General features: G+C 46.3%; 1 protein-coding gene across 1 annotated transcript in view; it reads left to right on the forward strand.

Moving 5' to 3' along the window:
• Window positions 1-23,094, forward strand: part of DNAI1 (dynein axonemal intermediate chain 1) — a 127,693-nt gene that overhangs the window by 71,605 nt on the left and 32,994 nt on the right. The window contains exons 14-16 of the mRNA XM_087923229.1: window positions 24-103; window positions 7,506-7,654; window positions 9,196-9,295. Coding sequence (XP_087779355.1) covers window positions 24-103; window positions 7,506-7,654; window positions 9,196-9,295 — 329 coding nt within the window. The remainder of the gene's footprint in view (window positions 1-23; window positions 104-7,505; window positions 7,655-9,195; window positions 9,296-23,094) is intronic.

A 23,094-nucleotide genomic window follows, 5' to 3' on the forward strand; every position in this document is an offset into this window, starting at 1 on the left:
TTTTTTCTCGGTTTGCCAAACAGGTTGTGGGACTTCCTTTGATTTTCACAAGAAGATTGATTATCTGTTCCTAGTGGGCACCGAGGAAGGCAAAATCTACAAGGTAAGAGAAACTTCCTTGTAAAACTGGGTTGCAGTTTCTGGTCACGGAGCACCGGTGGCCTCCTTCCCCATCAAGAAAAGTGTCTCAGGCATTTACTAGCCTCACCTCAATGCAGCAGGTAAATACCTCCCAACAGGTGGGAAGCGCTAGAAAAATTGGGAATGTATGACACTAGTGGATTTCGGAAGGAGGGGTCTTAAGGCTTGGGACTGATTGATGATATCAGAGGACTGAATACAATAAGTTTTTTTTTGCCTGTTGCCTGAGAGAGAAAGAGAGAGAAAGAGAGAGAGAGAGGAAGGGAGGGAGAGGGAGAGGGAGAAAGAGAGCGGGAGAGCCTAGGCTGTCCGTCAGCCCTCAGATGGAGAGTCAATAGTCCCCAGGTCCAGAGGTGGCTGATGAGGAAGAGGAGGAACAGCTGGGTCCAGTGCCTGATGCACAGATGCATAGAAGGCAGAGGAGAGGAGAACAGTGGAAATCTATGGGCCGGACCTTGGGACGGAAGAGCCACCACTGTTAGTGAAGCCCCATCTGAGTTCTGGGGATAAAAGTCAGGGGGGCAGAGATGAATCGATGTGGCAGACAACTATTTATCTACCTGCAAGGCCAAATGTTAGCATGCGAGGTAAATGTTTTTTGCTGGGGCTGCCGGCGCGCCTAATAAAGGAATCTTTTGAGTTCACGTCAGACGGTTTCTCGTGTTCAGAACAATGTTAATCTTTAATTATGGCATCCTTCTTGGGAAGATCTAATCATCACCATCTTTGATTTGGGGGAATCGTTTTGGAAATATTCTCGGATCACCGTTGCTAACTTAAGCCTTCAGCCGACTTGTGATGATTTGTGGCACCGTCAGCCAGGTGTTCCGACTGGGTTTGACATTTTTCTCTACCTATGGAGTCCTTTCAAAGGACCTGGGGAGGCAGGTGTTGTTATATAAAGGTGTTCAAGGTATTGTGATGACCCAAAAGGGGCATGGCACAAAAATAACAAAGTCACAAAAGTAGAATAAATTCCCTTTAGTGCTTCCAAGTTGGCCCCCAATGTCCAATTAGCTGGAGATCAAACTCTTCCAAAAACAGTCTACCAAGGGCAGAAATGTAGCCTGAATCCAAAGTAAAGATAATTAGAAATTTAAAAAAACAACAACAACACAAACCACACTGAAGTAATTAACATGGCAGGCCAGGATGATAAATTGCAGACTTATACCAGACAACACAGCACCCACAGTTGGGAGGGACGCCAAAACCCAGATAAGTCTCAACAAAGAGAATGCACACTTTGCTTCCAGCAAGGAGCTGTGTGCAAACGCCCCACTTGTATCCTGTTCTCCCAGCTGCATCTAATGAAAGGGATCAGGGCCTTTTTCTCTCCTCTAGGCCAGGTTGCTCCCTTCTCCGTTCCTCCCTGCGTGCCCTAGGATGAAGACGGGGTGGCCTTGGGTCTTCCTTTGATTGCCCAACCGAACTGCGCCCTTCCCTTGTTTCTTCCACAGCCACCGGAGCCACACTCCCACTCCTTGTCAGTTACTCAGCCTCCCCCTCAGAATCAGATTCCAACAGGGGGTATGACAGGCATCATCTTAGAACGTAGGCTGTTCCTAGTGATGCTGCCATTTGCAATTTGGTCCAAGTGATTTCATTAATGGGGATGTTGTTATTGTTAAATATTTTGTGGCATCTGGTGCGAGTTATGGATTGTTCCCTCCCCTCCTCCCTCTTCCCTCCCCTCTCCTTTTTCTTGGCAAGATTTTGGGAAGTGGCCATTGTCTTCCTCCTAGGTCTCAAAGTAAGTGACTGGCTTAAAGTCACCCAGTTGACCCCCCCTGCCTCACGCCTAAAACCCCAGAGTCTCCCAGTTTCTAGGCTGATAGCAATATAGCAAATAGGGAGCGGTGAGGTGCCCTAGTGGTGGAGCTCTCACCTCACAATCAGGAGGCTGTGAGTTCGATCCCAGGTAAGAGGCAGATATTTCTCTCTCTGGGCACACTGAGAATATAGCTGCTGGGAAAAAAAACTCCGCATTGGTGACAGGAAGGGCATCCAGCCAGTAAGCACTCTACTAACTCCATTCAGTTGCCCAGACTCTACACCAGTGGTCCTCAACCACCGGGCCCCGGAACGGTACCGGTCCATGGATCATTTTTTACTGGGCCGCAAAGAAGTGGGCGCCGCCATCTTGTTTCGACGGCGCTTGAGAAAGTGCTTCCGGGTGAGCTTGTCGGTCGTCGGTTGTTGGAAAGCGGCATTTGGGTGCTGAAGGAATCCTCGCGCCTTAGTTTCGTCGAAGAGGGGGGGGCGCCATCCCGATGGCGGTGGAGTCTTGCATTACTCAGGAGGAGATTAAGAAAGAGCCCAAAAAGCCCATCAACCGCGAGAAGGTACAAAGGAGGAGTTGAAGGTGGCGGGGAGAAGCGGGAGACGGCTGGCTGGCCGGTCGCTCGGCTCGCCTTGCCTTGGTCGTGCGCGCTGATGCTGGTCCCGGTCCGTGGATCATTTTGTGATGCCGGTACCGGGCCATGGGACAAAAAAAGGTTGGGGGCCACTGCTCTACACCGCAAGGGATTATGGAGTCGTTAAAAGAAGATGACGGTGATCGTGAATATAGCATTTAGACTTCTATACCACTTCGCGGTGCTTTTCAGCCCTCTCGAAGCAGAGTCAGCGTATCGCCCCCGATGAGCTGAGTCCTCCTTTTACTGACCTCTGAAGGATGGAAGGCTGAGTCAACCGGGAGCGGGTGAGAATTGAACTGCCAAACTGGAGTCAGCTGGCAGTCCACAGAAGTAGCCTGCAATGCTGCCTTTTAACCACTGCGCTACCGCGGCTCATGATGCGTTAACCAGCACACCAAACTGGTCGTCTTAAAATTATAAGGGCTATGTATTTTATTTTATTTTTAAATCCTGTGGGTTGCCACAATACAAAAAAAAAGATGTTAAGATTCTGGAGTGGTGCAGAGAAGAGCAATAAAGCTGATTAGGAGGCTGGAGACTCAAATGTATAAAGAATATATTTGAGTTGAATGAAAAAAAAAAAAGAATTAGGAGTGACATGATAGCACTCTTCCAATATTTGAGGGGCTGCCCCAAAGGAGAGGGGCTCAAATTGTTCTCCAAGGCACCAGAGGGCAGGACAAGAAACAAAGAACGGAAACTATTCAAGGAGAGAAGCAACCTGGAATTAAGGAGAAACTTCCTAACAGTGAGGACAATTTAACCAGTGGAACAGCTTGCCACTAGAAGTTGTGGGTTGCTCCACCACTGGAGGTTTTTAAAAGAAGAAACTGGACAATCCTTTGCTTGAGCAGGGGGTGGACTGGATGACCTCCAAGGTCCCTTCCCACGCTGTTATTCTGTTCTGTGGGTTTTTTTAGGCTTTAGAATGGAGAAAAATCAGTCAAGATCAGTGGTGGTATTCTACCAGTTCGGGTTCGAGTGAACCGGTAGTAAAAAAAATATTACCATACAGCCCACCCGGTAATAAAAAAAAAGCCCAACTATTTCTCTCTTTCTTGCTCCCAACGATCAGTTTACTGCTTCGCCTAGGTGGCTTCCCTGAGACCCCCGAGCGCAGGGTACGTGTGTGTGTGCGCTGCAAAAAAAGCCACACCCACCCAGTCACATGGCCACGCCCACCTAGCCACGCCCACAGAACGGGTAGTAAAAATATTTGCATCCCACCCGTGGTCAAGATGTCATTTCCATATATGGTTTGTTTAAAAAAATGGGTTTGGGGTGGTTTTTTTTTTGAGATAAGTTAGAATAAAAGATCAATGGGAGGAATAAATTTAGTAACCTTATTGAGAATATAAAAGAGAACCTGTGGAATGAGGAGTCATAATGAGATCAACAATGGGAGGGGGAAAAAACTTTCAAAGTTTTTTCAAAGTTTTCAAAGTTTTTAAAATTCAAAGTACAGCTATGAAGCTATCATGATAGTCAGGGAAGGTGGAGAATGGACTCCTTTAGCAATGAAACTTACAGTGCATGATGTGGGCTTTAGGTAATGCAAAGAAGGAACAGGATTAACTCACTCAAAAGCCCTAACAAATAGAGGGAAATAGCAATAAAACTGTATGTTTTAAGGAAGATTAAGGAAATTACCGAAATCACACCTAAATTAAGATTACTCAGTCCTGGAAAAGATCTAACAGAACTAAATGAAGATTGAAAACTCTATAGTGATGTCCTTAAAGATAGGATTATAGAATGAGAGAAATATCTGTAGAGAGAATATATATACTGGCATGAAAGAAAAGCAAAGAAAAGCAAGAAAGCAAGAAAGCAAGAAAGCAAGAAAGCAAGAAAGCAAGAAAGAAAGAAAGAAGAAAACAGAATAACAGAGTTGGAAGGGACCTTGTAGGTCATCTAGTCCAACCCCCTGCCCAAGCAGGAGACCCTACACCATTTCAGAAAAAATGAAAGAAGGAGAGAGAGAGAGAGAGAAAGAAAGAAAAAGAAAAGGAAGGAAGAAAGGAAAGAAAGAAAGGAAAGACAGAAAGAAGGAAGGAAGGAAGGGAAGGAAGGAAAGAAAGAAAGAAAGAAAGAAAGAAAGAAAGAAAGAAAGAAAGAAAGAAAGAAAGAAAGAAAGAAAGAAAGAAAGAAGAAATCAGAATAACAGAGTTGGAAAGGACGTTGTAGGCCATCTAGTCCAACCCCCCACCCAAGCAGGAGACCCTACACCATTTCAGAAAAAATGAAAGAAGGAGAAAAGAGAGAGAGAGAAGAAAGAAAAGAAAAAATGGAAGAAAAGAAAGAAAGAAAGAAAGGAAAGACAGAGAAGGAAGGAAGGAAAAGAAGGAGAAAGAGAGAGAGAGAAAGAAAGAAAGAAAGGAAAGAAAGAAAGAAAGAAAGAAAGAAAGAAAGAAAGAAAGGAAAGAAAGAAAGAAGAAGAAATCAGAATAACAGAGTTGGAAAGGAAGGCCATCTAGTCCAACCCCACCCAAGCAGGAGACCCTACACCATTTCAGAAAAATGAAAGAAGGAGAAAGAGAGAGAGAGAGAGAAAGAAAGAAAAAGGAAGGAAGAAAGGAAAGAAAGAAAGGAAAGACAGAAAGAAGGATGAAAGGAAGGAAAGAAAGAAAGAAAGAAAGAAAGAAAGAAAGAAAGAAAGAAAGAAAGAAAGAAGCCAGCTCTTGTCAAATAGGAAAATGCCAGATGCAGTTGAAATACGATTGAAGGAGCCATTTAAATGCTAACAACTCTATTTCAATAAATATAGAACAAGACTGTGTGGGCTGCAGAAATCTCTATGTATGGAAGGAAGGTAAATGCACAAAAATATGCAGGCCGTTGCCTGAACGGCTTACGTAAACAAAGTTTTTGCTTAAGATCTTACAAAGAAGAATAAAGCCGCACCTGGAGCTGAATATAAAAAAGCGGAATAAGCTGATTTCAGACCACGGCAATAGATTCAAGACACCTGGTGAAATGGAGAAAGCTGAAAAATTCAAGACTTCTTTCTTTCGTTCTTTCTTTCGTTCTTTCTTGATTCCTTTAAGGCCTTTGGTTGCATAAGTCGTAAAGAATACGTGAGGCGCATTCAAAAGAACATTCCAGAACCCCTGATTCTTCTTCTGAGGAATCTGAAGGAAGAACTGGAGTTGGGGAAACCAGGAAAAAGAGAGGAAGGGAGCGGGATTAAAAAAAAAATCTTTATTTTACACTGTTTCCCCCCAAAAGATGACCTACCCTGAAAGTAAGTCCTAGCTTGAATTTTTTTTAAACGTGCGCCCAAAATAAGCCCTACCCCCCCCCAAAATAAGCCCTAATTAAGATCCCTCCCAATCTACAACGGACGGGTAAAAATTAAGCTAGGGTGAGTTTGGGGTGGGTTAGAGCAGCCCTACTACTTACCTTTGGACAGGTGTAAGCCAGGCCTCGGATCCCCCGATACCTGCCTTGCTGGCTCGTTTCTTCTGCAGCCGGCAAGGCTGGCAAGGCTTTCCTGAAGGCCTCTGGAGCTGAGAACAAAGCTCTGGATCGATCCAGAGCTCTGCTATCCATCACAGAGGCCTTCGGGAAAGCCTTGCCGGCCGCAGAAGAAGAAGTTCCTGAAGGCCTGTGACAGCGAAAAGGAGGCCGGGAGTGACGCACGCAAGTGAGCTTCGTCAGTGGATGACATCCTCCCAAAATAAGACCTGGTGCCTTTTTGGGGGGCAAAAAAATACGAGACAGGGTCTTATTTTCGTGAAAACACCCTATTTATCGATCCTTGACTTACAACAGTTCATTAGTGACCATTTGAAGTTACGATGTCACTGGAAAAGAGCACCTTATCACCGTTTTTCCACACTTACGACCGTTGCAGAATCACATGGATCACGTGATCAAAATTCAGACACTCGGTAACTGACTCACCGTTACGACGGTTGCACCGTCCCCGGGAGGGGTCATGTGGTCCCCTTTTGCAACCTTCTGACAAGCCAAGTCTACGGGGAAGCCAAATTCACGTCATGATCATGTGACTCATTTAACAACAGCAGTGATTCACTTAACAACTCTGGCAAGAAAGGTCATAAAAGGGGCAAAACTCACTTAACAAATATCTCACTTAACAACAGAAATTTGGGGCCCAATTGTGGTCTTAAGTTGAGGACTTAAGTGAGTTCTAGTCCTGCCTCAGGCATGAAAGTCACCTGAGTGACTTTGGGCCAATCACCAGGAGACTGTGAGTTCTAGTCCCACTTTACACATGAAAGCCAGATAGAATAGAATAGAATAGAATAATGAATAAGAATAGAATAGAAAATAGAATAGAATAGAATAACAGAATAGAATAGAATAAAATGAAGAATAGAATAGAACAGAATAAGGAATAGGAAAGAATAATAAATATGAATAGATTGAATTCTTTATTGGCCAAGTGTGGCTGGACACACCAGGAATTTGTCTTTGGTGCAAATGCTCTCAGTGTACCTAAAAGAAAAGATACAAGAGTCAAGAATCATCAGGTACAACACTTAATATCATAGATTACAATAAGCAATCAAATCAGATAGATATGATAGATAGATAGATAGATAGATAGATAGATAGATAGATAGATAGATAGAAAGATAGGAAGACAGACAGACAGAGAAGACAGACAGATATAGAAAGAAGGAAGGAAAAAAAAGAAGGAAGGAAAGAAAGAAGGAAGGAAGGAAGGAAGGAAGGAAGGAAGGAAGGAAGGAAAGAAAGAAAGAAAGAATTGAATTCTTTTATTGGCCAAGTGTGATTGGACACACAAGGAATTTGTCTTGGTGCAAATGCTCTCAGTGCACATAAAAGAAAAGATACATTCATCAAGAGTCAACAACCATCAGGGACAACACTTAATGATAGTCATAGGGTACAATAAGCAATCAAATCATACCAGGGAACAGTCCATATAATCCCATTCCTGTGAATTTGCAGTGCTCCAAGACCTACTCGAGCCAGTTCCTGGATATCTTCCACGCTCACCACATGGCGGTGGACGCCATCCGCTGGAACCCCTTCCACAGCAAGGTCTTCATTTCCTGCAGCTCGGACTGGACCGTGAAGATCTGGGATCACACCATCAAGTAGGTGCCTCCAGCCAAAGCCTGCAGCCTTCCAGGTGGGCTGTCAGGATTCCGGCAGTTACCCCCAGTTGAATCACGAGTCTCGAGCCAAACTTCCAAAACTTCAAAAAGATTTATTGGGACTTAACATGTCCGGCACTGCCTAGGTGTAGCTGACTCTGAGACACACAATTCATTTTCACCCTTGACCCTTGTTTCCCTCCACCTCCTGGGGGTATCATAATTCATATCCTCCAATGGGACACCTCCATAGCCCAGAGTCATCCGTCATGCTCTCCAGTTAGAATTTTGCAAGGCAGAAACTTCGGTTATCTAGTTACTACCTTTGAAAGCATTTATGGAATGCAGTTTCGGTTTCCAAGCTGCTGCACTGCTCCCCCATCCCTTTCTGTTGGCAACTCTAAAAAGACCAGAGAAATATTTTATGAGTTGACCTGGACCACATGTTCTGACTCAGCCTTAACAGAAGCAAGAAGCAGGTTCCTTGTCACGAAAACCCCTTTCTTTAGTTGCCTTTTGTGAATGAATGGCATTCACCCCATCAAAAGGTCCAGGCAAGAGTCCTTAAACAGATAACAGATCATCAGAGTTGGAAGGGACCCTGTAAGTCATCTAGTCCAACCCCCCCACCCCCAAGCAGGAGACCCTACACCATTTCTGACAAATGGCAGTCCAACCTCTTCTTGAGTTAACGGCAGTAACAGACCTTATCGGTTCCTTGCGATCATGGCCAGGCCAAGCAGCCTTTACGGCAACGAAATATAATGAGCAAATCTTCAGAAAGACACGCTGTTGTTTCCTATGACAGTCCCTCCCCTTTCCTCCTATTTATTCCCCAGCCAGGGGAGGGGCCGCCCACGTGTGTCCTTTGCTTCCCGAGCCAGCTCATCGTCCTCCGTTGTTCCCCTCTCCTAACAGCTCTGTGCATACGTGCATCTGCAACAGGCCCCAGCTATTCGTCCTCCTCACTCATCGCAACCTCGGAAGGCAGCTGCCTCTCCGGTGGCTGGGAAATGTCAGCTGGCCCTGGCTCTATCTCTGTAGTCCAATGCAGAGCAGCCATCAGAGCCTTTCCCAGCCTCCAGCACTGGCCCAAGATCCTCCCCAACCTCCTCGTAGTCCGATTCCTCCCCCAGCTCTGCTGGCAGCTAGAGGGCCACAACGCTACACATCTTGGACCAACCACAAAACCATGGTCATAGCTGGAGCTCCTCCACAGGGGCGGGCCAGCTTTCTAGAGTGGTATTAGTGCCTGCCTTGATCTTGATTTCTGGGGGAATCTCTTTTCTTGTTCTCCTTTTAGGGAACTTCTGGGTGGTGCTTCTTGATGGCTTTAGTTTCTAGAAAACATCTCCTGAGTTGAACTTTCCTGCTTTGCTTTCTGCTTTCTCCCTGCAACCAGCTTTCCCTGGGTGCCTGACCTAGTTTTTAGCCAGGGCCATCCGTATTCGGACTTCCCCTGGTCCTGCGAGAGCTTTCCCCTCCTTGGGCAAGAGAAAATCCTGCAGCTCCACTTGACCCGTCGCCTCTTCTGTTTGCAGGACACCCATGTTTATCTACGACCTGAATTCTGCGGTTGGCGACGTGGCGTGGGCGCCGTATTCCTCCACCGTCTTTGCGGCTGTAACCACCGACGGGAAGGTAAGAGGGCCCCCCCCCTGGCGTGGGATAAACCCTGGGATTCCAGGAGGTGAAGAAGGCAAGGTGGATCTTAGCGGTACAAGCGAGAGCAAGGAAGAACCCAGCGGGCTCTAAGACCATCATATTCCCCAACTATGCACAGCGTTTCAATATTTCCCGCAACAAAGTCAAGTGCCGAAGGATTAATATTGTTACGTTCTTGGATGGTTGTTAAAGATGATCAGTTGTGCTCAGATGTAAGCTGTTCCAACTAAAGCTGCCTTCTGCAATTGACCGATGGGGATTTTGTCGACGCCGATGCTGTTTGAATAGGGCTCTAGTATTAACGGTTCGTTGTAAAGTCAGAGTTTAAACTGAATTTGACATTCTTGTCCACCTCTCGAGCCCTTCCCAGGGACCTGGGATAGGCAGGCAGGAATGTTGGATGGTGTTAAAGGTCTCCAACTTTTCCAAGCGAAGCTGCTTTTTGCAATTGCCCGTCAATTGCCGAAGGTGTTCCAGTGATGCTCCAGGTTTTGGGGGCTTTGCACCCAAAGCGCCTATCACTATTGGTGCTCCGTTTGCTTTCTTTTGCCACCGTTGTTCTACTTCTATTTGCAGGCCTTTATATTTTCTGTTGTTCTGTGGTTTCCAGGTCCTGCCACGTCCACTTATTCAGACTTTTGGGGGCTTTCATATCGACAGTTGTTAAGTCCCGGGTATTACATAACAGGTGGTCGTCCGTCTGTCTGAATTCTAAAGTCCCAGAGCAAATTAGCTTCTTCCTTTTCTACCACTTCCCTTATTTTATGGTGCCACCAGTTCTTGCTTGCAACCAATGGCATCTCTTGTAGATCTTCCAATGTTCCATTTGTTGCTACTTTGTCACGCCGTTGCTTGTAGCCAGACGGGGCAATCTTCCGGTGGCAGCTAACCAAGTGGCCCACTGTTTATTATTATTATTATTATTATTATTATTATTATTATTATTATTATTATTATTATTATTATTATGTCTCACACTCACCCAGATGTTTAGAGCCTTTTTATGCACCCATAGAGTCTTTCCCAAGATGGTGTTAAAGGTCTTGTCTCAGGATGTATACACTCCCAAGTCAAGCCACTTGTTGCAATTCACTGATAAGGATTTTGTTTATGCCGACGGTTTGTAAGCATTTTTGTCATAGTCAGAGCTGAAGAAGCTTCTTGGATGAGAAGTGAAACACCTTCAGAGAAAACCCAGAAAGTCCAGTTGCCTCTTGAAAAAGCACCTTTGGGACAACCATGTTCTGGATGGCTGACAAACTCCACAGACATTCAGAGCGCTGATAGTCACCTTTAAAGTCCTCCATGGCTTGGGATCAGGTTATCGGAGCGACCGTCTCTTGCCAGTCACATCCAACCCACCCATTAGAGTCGGGAGGCAAGGAATGATGTGGGTTCCATCCAGGGGTGGGATTCAAATTTTTGAACAACTGGTTCTGTGGGCGTGGCTTAATTGGTGGGCATGGCTTGGTGGGCATGTGACTGGCTGGCCATGGCCAACTCAACATCACTCACATCAAGGCACGCATCTCCTCACCGGGCTTCTCGTGACTGTGGGGATGCCGCAACCGTCGTAAGTGTGAAAAACGGTCATAAGTCACTTTTTTCAGTGCCATTGTAACTTTGAACGGTCACTCCACACAAGCAAAGTACCAGCAAAGGAGTGGGAAAAAACTCCAGAGAAGTTCCTGAGACAGGAAGTCTAGTCCTGCCAAGAATGTAATAAGGGTTAACGGAGAGGCAGTTTCTGTAAGCAACACCAGAATGTTTCCTTCCTGCCTTCCTTACAGGATTAGCCCAGTAATTTCTTCTAACAACCGGTTCTCCGAACTGCTTAGAATGTTAACAACCGGTTCTAGCGAATAGGTGCAAACTGGTAGAATCCCACCCCTGGTTCCATCCATAAGGAAGTACATTTGGCAGAATCCAAATGAAGGGCCTTCTCAATGGTGGCTCCCTGTTGTGGTTCGCCGACATCAGGTGCGGATGGTTGAGGTCTCGGAGAGTGAGGACTCGGATGATGGGGCCAGGACCATCAGGGAGTGGAGTGCTGCCTTCGGAGATTGTGGAGGCTGACAGCAGTGAGGAAGAGGCCCCGAGGAGCCTATGCCCAGTGCGCATGCACGTAGGGCTGCTCAAAGCAGCTGCAGCAGCACAGGCGACTCGGGAGTAAGGCTGGAAGGTGATGGCCCCTCCCATAAGGGATAAAAGCCAGCTGAGAAACCGGAGTTCTTTGCAGGAAGCAAAGAAGTTTTTGCACTCAAGCCTTGTGGCCATTCGGGATATATTGGTTGGTGTTTGGAGATGCTTTGTGTTTGAAATATTTCTTAATAACGTTATCTGGTGTTCTTGGCAGCCTTGGCAAGGCTCGTTCTTATCAGAGACAATTAGTTTGAAACAGCCTTTTCAACGGGAAGGAATTCGTAAAGAATCATTCAAAGGTTTTGCTGTTCCCTCCGTTTGTTTCCTTGGAAGAAGGTTTGAGTCAGAACACTCCCTCCCTTCCAGACATCATCCTGCAGAGATTAAACCGGATCCTACTCTGGTACTCTTTTGCAAGACTTTGAAGGCCGAGTTCTGCCAGGGGGCCTGGGGAATGCAGAGTGGGACGGAGCCCATGAAGCGGCTCCTTTGATTGAGTGTTGTCCTGGTGGAGGCTGACTCCGAGGAAGAGGAGGAACAGCCGACAGGGAGTGGGAGTGGGGCTCCGGAAGTTGTGGAGGAGGCTGGGGAAGGGCAGAGGCCGGCTGAGCAGTCAAGAGGAGGACCCAGGCCCGTCCCCTCTCCATCCTAGGGCATGCAGAGAGGAGAGGATAAGGGAGAGACTGGTCTACGGGGGGAGGAGAGGGCCTTGATCCCCTTCATGGGCTGCAGCTGTGACAATTGAATAAGAGTTTGGACCTGCGTACTGGAAACAAAGCATGGAAATATCTCTAGTTTATTGTTCCTCTCTGACTTTGCCGTCCTTCCCAGTGTGTGTTATCTGTGGACATCCTCCAGCCCGTATCTTGCCTGGTTTGTGTTGCTTTTTTCCTTCTTTGTGTAACTGTGTAGGAGTTTTTTTGTCTTCCGTCAAAGATATTCGGAGCTTGGAAGCAAAGTGAAGGAATAAAAGGGGCTTCACCTGTTTTCTGTGCCTGTGTTTGCTTTGTATCCCACCCTGGGTCATCACAGTATATGCGTGAGGGGTTTTATTGGTTATAAGCCGCTGACAATTACTGAGAGCAAGTAGGTGGCGTATCAATCCTACAAATGGACGGATGAACTTAAGGCTGTTTGGACCTGGTGCTTTTGCAATTGGGCAATGACTCCAGGCTAATTCCTTACTTGACCCTTTCTCCCTGCCAGGCTGGGTGCTTCCCAACCCACATCCACATAGCTTTCTTGGCAAACCTATGGAGATAGTCAGCCGTTGCCTTTTTCCCAGTCTAGCCTAGAAGCTCTTAGGGTTTCCTGGTTTTTTTCCCATCCAAGTTTAACAGATAACAGATAATCAGAGTTGGAAGGGACCTTGTAGGTCATCTAGTCCAACCCCCTGCCCAAGCATGAGACCCTACACCATTTCTGACGGATGAGAGTCCAATCTCTTCTTGAAAGCCTCCAGTGATGGCGCTCCCATCACTTCCAAAGGCAACTTCTGTTCCATGGGTTGATTGTTCTCCCTGTCAGAAAGTTTCTCCTTATTTCCAGGTTGAATCTCTCCTTGTTCAGATTCCATCCCTTATTTAAATCAGGTCTGATCTTGCTCGGCCTTTGAACAGACAAGGTTGTCCGAAAGAGATAGAACACATTCATAAAAGATGGGTGTCAGGGCTCCAAGTAATACACCCAAAGCAAACCGAACTCCGAGGCAAGCAGATACCTCAAAGAACAGGTCGATTGGACTTAAGATTTTGGCACACAGACTGGTGAAAACCGATTCTGAAGGTTCCTGCGGTTTTCACCAATTAAAGTAATTCCCCCTTTCTCAAACAACCAGTCACATGGTCCAATCAAGACGCTGTCTGGTTGCCTGGTGACATCACCCCTCCTCTCTTCAGCCACCTATGGGAATGTCCTTGGTTCCCAGAAAAAAGAAAGAAAACTATTTTGTTCTGGCTACAAAACCCGCACCTCTGTCAACCTTACAGAAAAACCCAACCCAATTAAAAACCCAGAGACAGGCATTTTTCTCAAAGTTTCCTTTTTATTTGAGTAGTGACACATTTTGGAAAACCCCCAGTCTGAAAGGTCCAGGTTGCCCTCCAATAAGTAAAAATGACAAATCCAGCCCCCTGCACCCCTCCTTCCATCACATGCCCCAATCGCCGTCTGTCACAACTTGAGACACACTCTCACCCAGGTGCAGAAATAACATGACCTTGATTTTCAAGAAAAATGCTGTTATGTCTAACCACATATGCTCTGTGCAATTCCACCCCCATCTTCCCACGCTGAAGAATGTGGCAGCGTGGAAGCATCTGGTGCTAATACGGCTTCCAAAGCTGACAATCACCCCCTCCCTAACTCCCCCTCTATTGCAACAACACTGAAGCCCCCAAAATGGTCTCAGTCAGGCCAGCTTCAGAATGGACAATTGAACTTTTGAGGACCTCTTGGGTGGCTGTCTCTCTGCAGCAGGCCTTGCGCAGTAATCCTGAAATTGTGAAAGCATAAATATATATATATATATATATATATCCTTTATCTTACCTCAGCAGATCTTTCTCCCTCCTTAATCTAATTTGTCCGGAGTTCTGCTCAGCAGTCCCGTCTGAGAAGCTGTTCTGCTTGCTCTTCATTCTGGAAAGAGTAAGATTGATTTTAAGCAACCAGCAGGAAAATGTCCCTGGGAGGCCTCACCTTTTCCCACCAGGAGCGGATTGGCGATAAATCTTCCGGCGGAAACTTCAGGCCGAGAATAAATCTTCGTTCGGGAACTGTGGGCTAGAAGGGCTCAGTCCAGACTCCCTCCACAAAGCTGAAAACGCAGACCCACGACTGTGGTTCGCTCGTCTCCCCTTCACGGAGGGCTAGAGAAACTCCACGCGCATGTCTGTCATGGTTTAACAGATTAACAGAGTTGGAAGGGACCCTGTAGGTCGTCTAGTCCAACCCCCCTGCCCAAGCAGGAGACCCTACACCATGAAATAAATAAATAGGAAGGAAGGAAGGAAGGAAGGAAGGAAGGAAGGAAGGAAGGAAGGAAGGAAGGAAGGAAGGAAGGAGAGAACAGAATAAAAGAATTGGAAGGGACCTTGTAGGTCATCTAGTCCAACCCCTGGCCAAGCAGGAGACCCTATATCATTTCAGAAAGAAAGAAAAGAGAGAAAGAAAAGAAAGAAGGAAAAGAGAGAAAGAAAGAAAGAAAAGAAAGAAAGAAAGAAAGAAAGAAAGAAAGAAAGAAAGAAAGAAAAAAAAATAACAGAATAAAAGAATTGGAAGGGACCTTGTAGGTCATCTAGTCCAAACCCGGCCAAGCAGGAGACCCTACAACATGAAAGAAAGAAAGAAAGAAAGAAAGAAAGAAAGAAAGAAAGAAAGAAAGAGAAAGAAAGAAAGAAAGAAAGAAAGAAAGAAAGAAAGAAAGAAAGAAAGAAAGAAAGAAAGAAAGAAGGAAGAAAGGAAGGAAGGAAGGAAGGAAGGAAGGAAAGAAAGAATGAAAAAAAAGAAGAAGAAGAGGAGGAAGAAGAAGAAGAGGAAGAAGAAGAAGAAGAAGAAGAAGAAGAAGAAGAAGAAGAAGAAGAAGAAGAAGAAGAAGAAGAAGAAGAAGAAGAAGAAGAAGAAGAAGAAGAAGAAGAAGAAGAAAACAGAATAAGAGAATTGGAAGGGACCTTGTAGGTCATCTAGTCCAATCCCCCACATAAGATGGCAGTCCAGTCTCTTCTTGAAAGTCTCAAGCAATGAAGGTCCCACAACTTCCGAAGGCAACTTCTGTTCCATTGACTATAGAATAACAGAGTTGGAAGGGACCTTGTAGGTCATCTAGTCCAACCCCCACTGCCCAGGCAGGAGACTCTACACCATTTCTGACAGATGGGAGTCCAAAATCTTTTTGAAAGCCTCCAGTGATGAACCTCCTACAACTTCCGAAGACAACTTCTGTTCCATTGATTATGGAATACCAGAGTTGGAAGGAACCTTGTAGGTCATCTAGTCTAACCCCCCACCCAAGCGGGAGACCCTACATTATTTCTGACAAATGGCAGTCCGGTCTCTTCTTGAAAGTCTCAAGCGATGAAGCTCCCACAACTTCCGAAGGCAACTTCTGTTCCACTAGTGGATTGTTCTCACGGTCAGAAAATTCCTCCTTATTTCCAGGTTGAATCTCTCCTGGAGGAGTTTCCATCCGTTATTCCTTATCTGGCCTTCAAGTGCCTTGGAGAATAGCTTGACCCCCTTCCTCCTCTCTGTGGCAGCCCCTCAAATATTGGAAGATGGCTCCCCTGTCTCCCCTGGTCCTTCTCTTCCCTAGACTAGCCAGGATCCTGCAACCGTTCTTCGGATGTCCCCTCATCTTGGGAATGAACCTTGGAAGACCAGAGAAAGAAATGCCGCCTAGGGCAGATGTCCCCAACCTTTCCAGCTTGGTAGCCCAGCCTGGCGCGAGCTCTCTCTCTCTGTGTGTGTGTGTCTGTACGAGTGGCAGGCACCCATGCACACACACACAGCTCCATTTGTGTGGGGCGTGCACGGGTGCCCTCCACTTGTGTGATCGGAGCTTCAGGTACGAGCGGACGGTGCTTGCTCTCGCCTGCCAACCTCCACTGACATGAGTGGCAGCCCTCGTGTGCGAAGCTCCTGTCAGTGGGGGGTTGAATGGAGGGTGCCTGCACTGGCACGCATGGTGCTTTGCACACTAGTGTGTGCTTGCCCGCCGCTCGTGCCAGGGGAATTTGATATGTTTCTCCCATGGCCTGGTTTCGAACACATTCAAGAGACTATAGGCTTGTAGCTGGCACTGAGCCGAAACTTCGTAACAGTGAGGACAGTTAACCAGTGGAACAGATTTTGAAGAAGAGACTGGACAGTCTCTTGCCTGAAATGTATGGGGTCTCCTGCTTGAGCAGGGGGCTGGACTAGAAGACCTCCGAGGTCCCTTCCAGCTCTATTCTGGCTAATTGATTAATGAAGGACAGAAGCAACAGAGAACTAAGGAGAAACTTTCTGACAGTTAGAAGAATTAACCAGTGGAACAACTTGCCACCGGAACGTGTGGGAACTCCATCACTCTGGGGGTTGGACTAGAAGACCTCCAAGGCCCCTTCCAATCTGTTATTCCGTTATTCTGAGGCAGTTCATTTAAGCCGAAGGCTGGAGTGGCCTGGGTTTATTGAGTCATTTGTTCCTACGCAAGCAAGCCGGACTTAACACTTAAAAATCAATTAAATGCCTTGACTAACAGTGGGAAAGTCTGTGACACGCTCCTTATTCTCTGGTAGTAGTAGACCCGATAGACATGCTGCGTGTCTGTTTTTGGCCTTCCGGTTTTTGAAACTCCCTGCAAATAAGGAGAGCGGTGTGAGCTCAATTAAGTCTTCCAGATTCCATCGCTTTCCCCCTTGCAAGTGTGAAACACACAGGCAGCAAATCCAGAGGCAGCAAAAAACAACAACACCTCACTCGCTTCTTTGAATTCTGTAGGAAACGGTAGACCGTGTGTCTCAAGGCCAGAGTCTGTCCTCAGAATACAGAATAACCGTCACGCCCCTGTTGGAGTCTGACTCTGAGGGAGAGGAGGAACAGCCGACAGGGAGTGGGAGTGGGGCTCCGGTGGTTGTGGTGGAAACTGGGGAAGGGCACAGGCCGGCTGGGCAGTCAGAGAAAGACCCAGGCCCATCTCCTCTTCATCCTAGGGCACGCAGGGAGGAGTGGATAAGGGAGAAACCTGGTCTACGGGGGAGGAAAGGGCCTTGATCCCCTTCATGGGCTGCAGCTGCGACGACTGTTTAAAAGGACAAACTGCGCATGGGCCTGTGCTGGAAGCAAAGTGTGAAAATATTTCTAGTCTGTCAGTTCTTATTTGAGTTCTTGCGTCCTTCCCAGTGTGTGTATTTCAATGTCTGTGGACGTCTTCAAGCCCTTATCCTGCCTTGTCTCATTAATTGCTTCACTGTGGTCTGTGTTGTTGTTTTTTCTATTTATAATTTGTATGTATTTTGAGTTTGAACGGGAGTTCTTCCTTTTCGCAACTGTTTGTGGGGGAGTTTTTTTCTCCAGTCAATGATAATTGGAGCTTTGAAGCCAAGTTGAAGGAATTAAAGGGACTTCACCTGTTTTTGTGACATTGTAGCTTTTGTATCCCACCCTGGGGCATCACAAGAACAAATGTTGGAAATGTAATGAAAAAAAAAAAGGGCACATACTGTCATATGTGGTGGACTTGCAGTAAAGCAAAAAAAAAAAATCTTTTGGGAAAAAAATACATCAATGGCTAGAAAAGACGACTAGAAACCATGTAGGTCTTAAACCTGAGCTATTTTTATTAGGGTATAACATCAGGTAAACTGGATAAGAAATGTATGCGTTTCCTATTGCGTGTTTTGAGAGCAGCCAGGATCGTGTTGGCGCAATGCTGGAAAAATGAAGGAACACCACGAGATGAAGAGATAGTTAAGAAGATATTAGACGGTGCAGAAATGAATAGATTGACGTTGAAAATGAAACAAAACATTATCTATAGTGGAATCTATTTTGTCAGTGGTTGGAAAAAAGGGGGTGGAGATTAAGAATGTAATATGTATTGTTAAGCAAATTAAACACAATGTGTATTAAGCACTAAGTAATGTAATTAATACAAATTTTTTTTTAAAAAAAGAATACAGAATAACAGAGCTGGACGGGACCTTGGGAGGTCTTCTAGTCCAACCCCCTGCTCAGGCAGGAAACCCTAGACCATTTCGGACAAGTGGTTGTCCAGTCCCTTCTTTTAAAACCTCCAGCAATGAAGCACCCACACCTTCTAGAGGCAAGCTGTTCCACTGGTTAATCGGTCTCACCGTTAGGAAGTTTCTCCTTAGTTCTTCTCTGTGATGACCAGGGCATGGCACAAAAATGACAAAGTCACAAAAGTAGAATAAATTCCCTTTAATGCAGGGGGGGTGGATTCTACCGGTTCGCACCTATTCGCTAGAACCGTTCGTTAACATTCTAAGCAGTTTGGAGAACCGGTTGTTAGAAGAAATTACTGGTCTAATCCTGTAAGGAAGGCAGGAAGGAAACATTCTGGTGTTGCTTACAGAAGCTGCCTCTCCGTTAACCCTTATTACATTCTTGGCAGGACTAGACTTCCTTTCTCAGGAACTTCTCTGGAGTTTCTTTTCCCCTCCTTTGCTGGTACTTTGCTTGTGTGGAGGGACCATTCAAAGTTACAATGGCACTGAAAAAAGTGACTTATGACTGTTTTTCACACTTACGACTGTTGCAGCATCCCCACAGTCATGAGAGGCCAGGCGAGGAGATGCGTGCCTCCATGTGAGTGATAATGAGTTGGCTACACCCAGCCAATAACATGGCCACCAAGCCATGCCCACCCAGTCACATGATCACCAAGCCACTCCCACCACCTAAGCCACGCCCACAGAACCGGTTGTTTAAAAAAATTGAATCCCACCCTGCTTTAATGCCTCCAACTTGGGCCCCAAGGTCCAATTATCCTCGGCTGGAGAGCAAACTTTTCTAAAAACAGTCTACAAAGGGAAGAAAGACAGTCCTAACCCAAATAAAGATAATTAGAAATAAAAAAAAACCAACACAAACCACACTGAAGTAATTAACACGGCAGGTCAGGATAATAAATTGCAGACTTCCACGAGATAATGCAGCACCCACAATTGGGAAGAAGCCAAAACCAAGCCTTGACCAAAATAATGCACATTTTGCTTCCAGCAAGGAAGCAAACGCCCCACTGATATCCTGTTCTCCCAGCTGCAACTAATGAAAGGGATCAGGGCCCTTTTCTCTCCCGTAAGCCACGTTGCTCCCTTCTCTGTTCCTCCCTGTGTGCCCTAGGATGAAGAGGGGGTGGCTCTGGGTCTTCCTCTGAATGCCCAGCCAGACTGTGCCCTTCTCCAGTTTCCTCCGCAGCCACCAGAGCCACACTCCCACTCCGTGTCAGCTGTTCCTCCTTCCCCTCAGAATCAGACTCCAACAAGGCCATGACATTCTCTCTCTGTTCGCTTTCCATCCATTGCTTCCTGTCTCAACTTCTGGTGCTTTGGAAAACAACATTTCTCTTTGCAACCGTGGGGAATATCCGTAGCTCAGGTGTAGGATGAAGTTCTCCAAGTTTTGGGTTGGTTCCTGAACATTTCTTCTGCTGGATGAAGTCTGTTCAGATCCATTTGCTTGCCATCGGCCAGTCTCCAAGGCCCTCTAAAGTAGGGGTGTCAAACTCAAGGCCCATGGGATGCTTGGATCTGGGCCATGGGGCCACCCTGGAAACAGTGAAGGACCCGCCACGGTGCCTCTGCCTGGGAAAAGACTGCCACGGCTAAAAATGGGGCAGGGGGGTTGGACATGCGCACGCAGCCCCCCTCGGGCTCTGTTTTTGCTGGCAGAGGTTGATCGAAAACAAACTAAAAACAAAAGGAGAAAAGTCTCCTTCCCCTTTTGCATTTGAGCACGCAAGAAAGGGAGCGGCAAGGAGAACGGGGAAGAGGAAAGAGAAAGAAGAAAAGAGGAGAAGAGAGCAAGGAAAGAAGAAGAAGGAAAGAGGGGAAGGAAGAAGAAGGAAAAGAAAGTGAAGAGGAGAGGGAAAAGAAGAAAAGAGAAAAAGGGAAGGAAGGAAGGAAGGAAGGAAGGAAGGAAGGAAGGAAGGAAGGAAGGAAGGAAGGAAGGAAGGAGGATTATAACGAGACGGAGGGAGGGTCTCAAGGGAAGTCCTTGGCAACCACAGGTGCCCCTGACATGAGTGACGTTGAGCTGGCCACCCTGCCCATGACTATCCTGCCGCCCCTTCCCCAAGGTCAAACACAACCCTGATGCGACCCTCAATGACATCGAGTTTGACACCCCTGCTCTAAAGAGATCAGAAGAACCATAGCATGGACCAGCTGCAGTCCAGAGCAGGAGATGCTCCCTGGGAGCAGAGGGCTCCTCTGTTCGATATCCCTCCTCTACTTACCTTTCTTCCCTACTCCATCAATTGGCGGGTCATCACATTTTCGCTCGGCTGCTATCGTCTTAGTTTCTGGCTCATCCATAATAACTCCTGCGGTGATCGGAGATCTGGTGGCCTGTTGGCCTTCAGAATTGTCCTTTAGAAAGTAAAGAAAGTAATCTTGCAAACTGTTTAAATAAGAATACTTTTTACCTTGTAACCTCTTTCTTTCTTTCTTTCTTTCTTCCCCCTTTCTTTTTCTTTCTTTTCTCAAAATTCTTTCCCTCTCTTCCTCTCCTCTCTTCTTTCTTTTTCTTCCTTTTGCTTATTTGTGTATGTATTGTGACTGGTTTTAATTGTAAAAATTAATAAACTATTTTTTTAAAAAAAAAGAATAGTTTAATAATAAAAATAGGAGAAAAATCAAAAAAAAAAGAAAAAGAAAGTAACTGTCAGGGTTCCGGCAGTTGCCCCCAGTTAAATCACGAGTCTCGAACCAAACTTCTAAAACTTACAAAGGATTTATTGGGAGTTAACATGACCGGCACTGCCTGGGTGTAGCCGACTCTGAGGCACATCATTCATTGTCACCCTTGACCCTGGTTTTCCCCCCACCCCCTGGGTGTATCCTAATTCATATTCTCCAATGGGACACATCCATAGCCCAGAGTTCCTCAATCATGCTCTCCAGTTAGAATTTTGCAGGCTGAAACTTTGGTCACCTAGTTACTATCTTTGAAAAACTATGCATGGAATGCGCTTTTGATTTCCAAGCTGCCACACTGCTCTTTCAAACCCTTTCCCCCCACCCTCCCTTTCTGTTGGCAACTCTAAAATGGCCATAGAAATATACTTGGGCTGTGTTGTGACCCGCCAGTAGCCAAGTGCGGAGGTTGGGGAAGAACCTGGGCCAGTCCCAGAGTCTGGGGAAGGCTCTGATGAATGAGGCAGAGATGGGGTCAGGGCTGTCCGACAGTTATCAGCTGCCTTTGGAGTCGGAGATCAGTGGGGAAGAAGAATAGCTGGAGCCTGTTCCCAGTGTGCGCATGCACAGAGCTGCCAGAAGAGGGGGAACAGCTAAGGAACAAGGGTTGACTCAGGAGTAAAGGCTCAGGCGGACAGTGAATGGCCCCTCCCATAGGAAATAAAGAGGAGCGAAAAGGGAGTGGGGTTTGCAGGAGGCAATTAATTCAATTCATTAGGGTGAGGATCTGTTCCTGACTTCTTGCCAAGTCATTGCTTCTACAGTGTGGCGTTTGGAAGCTATCAGCTTGGCAACTCTCCAAGTCTGTAGTCGTGAAATCTCATGAAAGACTGTTTGCTGGGACTTTGCTGGAGATGAATTCACTTTAACTAAATAAAATAAATAAAATAAAGGGGTTTTATCAGAACGAGGAGTCGGCTTCATGATCTCGGGTAGCCCAGCCTGGAATGGGCGGCTCCATGGCCAGCCCTGTTTGCATTCAACTCACATTTCTCTCTCTCTCTCTCTCTCTCTCTCTCTCTCTCTCTCTCTCTCTCTCTCCTCCCCCCACACAATAGATCATCTGGAATTATTGAACTGAATATTCATCCTTTCTTCATTATGCAAATGAGGGTAAATAACCTCGCAGATGTTTAAAAACTTGCTGACCTCGTCTTTCCGGGCAAGCTGACTTAAAATGAATAATTTGCATTTCTTTAAACATTTAAAGTCGTGTTTGGCCCCTAGACGGGGAATTTTTGAAATGCAGCAATTTTTTTTTCCCCAAACGCAAATGCCCATTTGAAGGGGGAGATTTTTTTTTATCACGGACTGGAAACTTGTCCAACAGAGATTCACAGCAAAGGTGCCCTTGTGTGTTGAGCACAATAATTCAGGGACACAATTGGGCTGTTTTCTTAGCTGCAGCTCCAGACCCGATTTGCTTTTTTGAGATGCTTTTCTGCCCCAACTTTGGAGTTTCCTTGCTGGTTTTCTATCCAACTCCCAACCAGATTCGGCCCTGTGGAAATATATTTAAGATCAGCCTGGCTCAGCTAAGTGATTCTGTCCAGTAATGCGGAGGTATCAGTAATTCCCATCCAAAAAATGACATTTCTGTGAATGTGATCCTCTGTGGTTGATCTCATTGTCCATTAAAAATGGACCTGCCTCCAGAAGTTGTGACTGCTCCAGAAAAGACTGGTCAGCCATTGGTCTGAAATGGTGTAGAATCTCCTGCGTGAGCTTGGGGTTAGACTAGAAGACCTCCAAGGTCCCTTCCAACTCTGCTATTCTGTTCATGAATCAGTGGACCGGCTTGTCTTCAGAAATTACGGGTGATCCATTGCTGGAGGTTTTTAAGAAAAGAGGTCAGACAGCCAATATCTTGAGAAGGGGTTGGACTAGAATAGTGGTCGCCAACCAATGGGCCGGGAACACTGGTGGTCCGCAGAGAAATGTCCCCCCCAAAAAGCAATTAATCCAGGCTGCGTAGGAACACAAGGCTTGCGTTGCTTGCATTGCAAACAACACGAGGGAGTGAGGGGAGGGGGAATGGGGAGGGGGGAACTTGCCCCACTCGCCCCATACGCTCGCCTGGCCACCGGGCTGCTTCTTTCCGCTTCTTTCTTCTTCTGCTTTTGGCTGCACGCAAGGAAAACAGCCAAAGTCTTTCTTTCTCTCCCCAAACTCTGTCAGAAATGAGTCTTGGGGAGCCTGCAAGGCCTCCTG

The sequence above is a fragment of the Pseudonaja textilis genome, chromosome 2, assembly GCF_049901715.1.
Source record: "Pseudonaja textilis isolate UNSWEBS1 chromosome 2, rPseTex1.2, whole genome shotgun sequence".
Lineage (NCBI taxonomy): Eukaryota > Metazoa > Chordata > Lepidosauria > Squamata > Elapidae > Pseudonaja > Pseudonaja textilis.